The following is a 7,500-nucleotide window of genomic DNA, read 5'->3' on the forward strand; positions in this document are numbered from 1 at the left end:
TTTAAGACCTGAGAGATGAAGGTTTTCAGCGGCCATTGCTTGGCCCTACTTGGCCCAAGCTTGGGTGGAGAGGGGTCTTGGGTGCTGAACATATGTATATATGGTCAGTCTCTAAGGCATTGTCCTGCTTGATAGGGCAATGTCACTGTCCCTTGCCCCTGCCATTCACGAGTGGCCTCCAAAATCAAACCATTGTTTAGTCTTGGGTAGTGTCATAGCCTCTGTACCATGGTCTTCCACTATCTTGGGTTAGAGTTCTCTTGCTTGAGGGTTCACTTAGGCACACTATTCTATCTAATTTCTCTTCCGCTTGTTTTGTTAAAGTTTTTATAGTTTATACATGAATTATTCAATTTAGTATTGTTACTGTTCCTGAAATATTCTATTTTTCCTTGTTTCTTTTCCTCACTGGGCCATTTTCCCTGTTGGAGCCCCTGGGCTTATAGCATCCTGCTTTTCCAACTAGGGTTGTAGCTTAGCAAATAATAATAATAATAATAATAATAATAATAATAATAATAATAAGTGCATTTGGAGAGAAAGATCAACAGTTGTTCAGTGACACAGAAGAGGTTGGACAGCAAGGTGGAAGAAAGGATGCAGGGTACAATACTAAAAAGTTAGTGTAGCTAAGAGCCTAAATGATGCTGTAAAGAACCTCTTATGTAATGACTAAACACCCAGGGGACGAAAGGATACTATAAAGTAACTTTCTTATATAACGACCACAGTAGGCTACACCTCGTAAGGTGTACTGGAGACATTACCTTCCTATAGGAATGCTGAAGGATATTGGGCTTAGGAAAGGTTTGTTCCTTATAAGTGTTACTTCTACATACAATGGATGGTTTTGACTGAACTATTCTATGAGAAAGAATCTGTCTAACATACTGGCGTAACAATCACTAATAAAATACTACTATTTTCTATTTTTTATATCGTTTTGTAAAAACAGGTCACTGGAGATTTGCTGCCTCCTTACTAGTGTGTATTGTTCTAAATTTATGTTACAACTGTATAAATTTTCTCAACGGGATGTGTTGTCATTTATTGCTACAACTGTATCAATTTGCTCAATGGGATGTGTTGTCATTTGTTGCTACAACTGCGGCATTTTGCTTAACAAGAAGTGATGTCATTTGTTGCTACATCTGTATCAATTTGCTAAATGAGATGTGATATCATTTGTTGCTACAACTGTAGCAATTTGCTTAACGGGATGTGATGTCATTTATTGCTACAGCTATATCAATTTGCTTAACGGGATGTGATGTCATTTATTACTACAACTGTAGCTATTTGCTCAATGGTTTGTGATGTCATTTATTGATACGACAGTAGCAATTTACTTGACTGAATGTGATGTCATTTATTGCTACAACTGTATCAATTTGCTCAACGGGATGTGTTGTCATTTATTGCTACAACTGTAGCCATATGCTTAACAATATGTGATGTCATTTATTGCTACATCTGTATCAATTTGCTCAATGAGATATGATGTCATTTGTTGCTACAACTGTAGCAATTTGCTTAACGGGATGTGAAGTCATTTATCACTACAACTGTAGCAATTAGCTCGATGGTTTGTGATGACACTTATTGCTAGATTGTAGCTACTTGCTCAATGGCATGTGATGTCCTTTATGGCATTTTGGCTACATAATCCGGCGTCAAGGCCAAGAAGATCATTCAACACTAGGGCACAACTGAGGCCCAAATATATAGTTACATGATGAAAACGTTGAGGATAGGTTAGCCAGTAAGGTAAAAGATAGAAATCCGAAAGCGAGTTGAAATATGAAGCCTACTGTGCCCTGCGTTTATCTAAGAGATAGCAATAATGAAATGTATTTAGATTTCCTGATTTGGATAAATTCTTGTTGTGAGTCATTTGCACTGACAACTCTGAGCACAAAGATTAAATGAATGAATTGATGATAGAAAATACATGGATTCGACTCACAATCTACAGTGCTGTGTGTTTCCTAGTTTATTTTTTACATCGGAAAAGGTTAATCATTGAACATTTCCATGGGTTTTTTAACCCGTATAATCCTTTGCTCCAAACATTGAACTGTCATTTTTTCTAAAAAAAAATCTCCATCTGCAAGTTGGATGATATTAATGATGAGAATTTTTACCAAACATCCATTGCTAAAATTAGTTTAAAACTCTCCCAATTAAAAGGTGACTTAATTACTGCTACTGTTATATCCACCACCTGCGGAAAGGATTCTTTTCCCAATCCTTAAAGTAAACAAACACACTAGTATTGTCGACTCGTGAAAACAAATTAGAAAAAAATAGATAAAAAAGCTTGTTGAAATGAATAGACGTCCAATTTAATCTTCCGCCCAAGGACTAACCGAATCGTTAGCATTTGTATCACGCTCGTTAATGACCGGAAATTCGAAACTACTCCCGAAAAAAATTAAAACTGGAAGCTGGAAAGGTTAATACATGAGAGTGGCTGGTCATAAAATGCCCAGTCGAAAAAAAATAGATGTTAGAAATGCATCCAATCAGCAAAGTGATTATATTGCAACTTCTGTCTTTGGTTGCGGCTGATCACTACTAATATCTGAATGGCCAATCACAATCAGGTATTTCGTGGTCAGTCCTCCCTCTGGAAAACCAATCAGAGGAAAGGAAATTGTTTGGAATCGCCAGAGGCGTAAATTATGAGCAAAATAATTTTGTTATTCAGAACACTCTTTTAAATGATTTTTTTTTTTTTTTTAAATAAGGACTGTATCAAACAAAATATATCACTAGATTTTTAAGGTGAAAATAGTGAGGTCATTGAACACTCTCCCAAATTAAATTAGTTTTTTTCTAAGGAATGAAGCAAGCTATGAAATATATCCCTAGATTCTTAAGGTGGAAATACTGAGTTTATTTTTTTATCCACTGTGCAATACGAGGAAGAGAAAGATGCAGTAACATCAACAGATTTATAATAAAAGTTTAAACAGAAGAGGCAGCATTGTCACCTCTTGCTTGAGGGTATACTCGGGCACACTATTCTATTTTATTTCTCTTCCTCTCCTTTTGTTAAAGTTTTGATAGTTTATATAGGAAATATTAATTTCCTTGTTGTTAATGTTCATAAAATATTTTATTTTCCCTTCTTTCCTTTCCTCACTGGGCTATTTTCCGTGTTGGGGCCCCTGGGCTTATAGCATCCTGCTTTTCCAACTAGGGTTGTAGCTTGGTAAGTAATAATAATAATAATAATAATAATAATAATAATAATAATAAATAGCGCCTCCTCCTACAATGTACGGCTATCAGACGTTTACCAGCTTCCCGTTAAATGTATCGGAATTAAAGAATCCAACTGTTACTAATAATGTGACCAGAGTAACGCTTCTAGGCGGGATAGTACCGCTTTTTCAACACCTGTCCCGCTTTTTATTCAAATTTGTGAAAAGTTCCTGCTTTTATCTTACTTTTGTGAGTTTTGTCCCGCTTTTTTTTTGTGCTATAATAACAAAAATGTCCCCATTAAAGGAATAGTACAGATATTTTGTTTAATTTTGCCATTGCAGTGAAAAGTATGAATATTAAAGGTAAGTAGAAGGTTTTAGATTGATTATTGGATTCTATTACATACACACACACACACACACACACATATATATATATATATATATATATATATATATATATATATATATATATATATATATATATATATGAATGATGGCTGAGTTGGTAGTCCTCGCAGGCATGGTTTTCGAATCTCTGCCCGGCCAGAAGCTATTACCATAAATGAATTTCAGTGGATATATATTCCAAGATAGAATTTGGTATTAAAAGCCACACACACACACACACACACACACACACACACACACACACATATATATATATATATATATATATATATATATATATATATATATATATATATATATATATATATATGAAATATCCTGCTTTTACAATAAAGAAAAAATCTGTTCACCTCATTTTGAACGGTACCAGTAGCTAAAATGATCACAACAATGAAAAAACCCACACACAAACACACCTCGCCTCGCCTCTCCTCCACTCACCTGAATAGGAAACCAGCAAACTATGAAGGTAACAACGACGATGACAACCATCCGGGTGACCCTCTTCTTCCCTCTGACGCTCTCAGCGCTACGGCTTCCCCCCGGTACGACGCCGTACCACAGCCGGTTGAGGATCATGAGGTACAGGACCACGATCACCGTCAGCGGTAGGAAGTACATGGTGGTGATGAAGCCGATCTGCAGGGCGAGAGAAATGAGTCAGTGGAAGCCATAATTCAGAGTTATTATTATTATTGTTATCATTATTATTATTATAATTATTATTATTATTATCATCATTATTATAATTATAATTATTATTATTATTATCATCATTATTATAATTATAATTATTATTTTCATTATCATTATTATTATTATTATCATTATCATTATCATTATTATTATTATTATTATTATTATTATTATTATTATTATTATTATTATAATAATAATAATAATAATAATAATAATTATTATTATTATCATTATTATTATCATTATAATAATAATAATAATAATAATTATTATTATTATTATTATTATTACGAGCTAAGCTACATCCCTAGTTGGAACAGCATGATGCTGTAAGCCCAAGGGGTTCCAACAGGGAAAAATAGCCCAGTGAGGAAAGGAAACAAGGACATAAACTACATGAGAAGTAATAGCAATTATTATGAAAAGCTTAGCTACAACCCTAGTTGGAAACACATAATGATGTAAGCCCAAGGGGCTCCAACAGGGAAAAATAGCCCTGTGAGGAAAGGAAACAGGGACAAACTACATGAAAAGTCATAGCAATTATCATGACAAGCTAAACTACATCCCTAATTGGAAAAGCATGATGCTGTAAGCCCAAGGGGCTCCAACAGGGAAAAATAGCCCACTGAGGAAAGGAAACAAGTAAAACTACATGATAAGTAATAACAATCAAAAATAAAATATTTTAAGATCATTGATAATATTAAATTAGATCTGTCATATATAAAAACTTCATAAAAACAAGAGGGATAGAAACGTGATAGAATAGCGTGCCTGAGTGTACACTCAAGCAAAAGAACTCTATCCCAAGATAGTGGAAGACCATAGTACAGAGGCTATGGCACTACCCAAAACTAGAGAACAATGGTTTGGCGTTGGAAAATTACTCAGATATTACATCAATTCATCTCATTTCAACCACGAATAACAGAGGCAAGAATTTTTAGTTTGCTAATATTTCTCATGAGCTCCCAAGGGTATGATAAGAAACTATATTTAAATTCAGTTTTGGATTTTCTGTTTATGCCAAAGTAATTAACTATATGATTTATAATTAGTGTTTCTACATCATGAGGCTTAATACTACACAGTATTCTAGAAGTTTTATTCCAGTTGTGACCAAGTTGTGGAATGATCTTCCTAATCGGGTAGTTGAATCAGCATTACATCAAAAGTTCAAAGTTCCAGCAAATGTTTTTTATGTTGACCAGGCTGACTTGAGTCTTTTTATAGTTTATATATGACATATCTGTTTTTGACGTTGTTAATAGTTTATATAGGACATATCTGTTTTGACGTTGTTACTGTTTTTAGAATGATTTATTGTTAATTTATTCTCATCATTTATTTATTTCCTTATTTCCTTTCCTCACTGGGCTATTTTTCCCTATTGGAGACCTTGGGCTTATGGCATCTTGCTTTTCCAACTAGGGTTGTAGCTTGGCTAGTAATAATAATAATAATAATATTGGTGAGGGATCCTTGAAAAATGATTGTTTATAATAAACTTATCAGTAAAAATAGTCTTAATTGTTAGGCTTCTGTGAGTTGCAATTGGAGTGTGATGATAAAAAAGAATATATGAGAAATGGGCGATCATTACTACTCTGTAAAAACGTGTATAATCTCATTATATATATATATATATATATATATATATATATATATATATATATATATATATATATATATAAATAAAAAAAAACGGGGGTGGCCTCAATGAGGCAAAGTCATCACTCTAACATGGCGAGGTCATTAATCAGATATACATAAAGACGTTCTCTCTCTCTCTCTCTCTCTCTCTCTCTCTCTCTCTCTCTCTCTCTCTCTCTCTCTCTCTCTCTCTCTCTCTCTCTCTCTCAAGCTGTAAAATACAGGCATTCACATAAGGAAAAGCGAATACAACACCATACTCCATGAAATAAAATGGGATTAAATTTACCAACGGAAGGCACCATGCACTACAAGAACCATCTTCCTTATTCTGACACCTTTAAACGTCAGGCAAATCCTAAAACAGCAGCTCCACTTCTTTCGGTGTTACCTTTCTTTGCATTCATATCACCTAGCACAACCCCATTTCACGTTTCTCAAACCCAGCTGCCACAGGATCATGCAGTAAATCCTAAAACATCATCTCCACCTCTCTGTTTTACCTACCTTTGCATTCATATCACATAGCACAACTTTATTTCAAGTTTTCCAAACCCAGCTGCCACAGGATAATACAGTAAATATTAACATAGCAGCTCTAACTCTGTTTTACCTAATTTTGTATTCATATCACCTAGCACAACTTCATTTCAAGTTTTCCAAACCCAGCTGCCACAGGATTACACAGTAAATCTTAATATAGCAGCTCCACCTCTTTATGTTTCATCTACTTTTGCATTCATATCACCTAGCACAACCCCCTTTCAAGTTTTCCAAACCCAGCTGCCCCAAACTCATATAATACACCACACTTGCAGACTTCTTGAGGAAACTCACGTGGAAGGCCATGTGGTTGTACTCCTGGTCGAGAAACGCGCAGTTAAGGTACACTTCGTCCTCGTAATTCTGCTTTTGTATTCCGTGACACAGGTAGAGAGGTACGCAAGAGGTTAAGATGAGAATCCAGATGGTCGTGATGGCATATAGCGCGTTACGCTCGGTCCTGACTGCAATTGAGGAGAGAATGTGAGAAGAGGGAAGAGATTTTGTTTCATTTTATTTAAATCTTTTATCATATTAGTATTATTATTATTATTATTATTATCATTATCATTATTACTTGCTAAGCTACAACCCTAGTTGGAAAAAGCAGAATGCTATAAGCCCAGGGGCCCCCAACAGGGGAAAATAGCCCAGTGAGGAAAGGAAAGAAGGAAAAATAAAATATTTTAAGAAGAGTAACAACATTAAAATAAATATTTCCTATATAAACTATAAAAACTTTAATAAAACAAGAGGAAGAGAAATCAGATAGAATAGTGTGCCTGAGTGTACCCTCAAGCAAGATTGAGGAAGTTAGGTTCGATTACAGTTTAAATAAAATTCATTAAAATACGTATTATAAATATACCAATGATAATAATAATGATGATTTACTATAGCTATTATAATAAAAGGAAATTTATCCAGTAAACATATAGGAAGGGAATAGATAAAGATAAAACTTAAGTAATTCATATCC

At 34.3% G+C, this 7,500-nt stretch overlaps 1 protein-coding gene across 1 annotated transcript in view; it reads right to left on the minus strand.

Annotated features, from left to right (window-relative positions):
* Positions 1 to 7,500, minus strand: part of LOC137628709 (allatostatin-A receptor-like) — a 178,373-nt gene that overhangs the window by 4,523 nt on the left and 166,350 nt on the right. Inside the window, 2 exon segments of the mRNA XM_068359858.1 lie at positions 4,065 to 4,262; positions 6,816 to 6,985. Of these exon segments, the coding sequence (XP_068215959.1) occupies positions 4,065 to 4,262; positions 6,816 to 6,985 (368 nt within the window).

This window comes from Palaemon carinicauda, chromosome 36 (assembly GCF_036898095.1).
Source record: "Palaemon carinicauda isolate YSFRI2023 chromosome 36, ASM3689809v2, whole genome shotgun sequence".
NCBI lineage: Eukaryota > Metazoa > Arthropoda > Malacostraca > Decapoda > Palaemonidae > Palaemon > Palaemon carinicauda.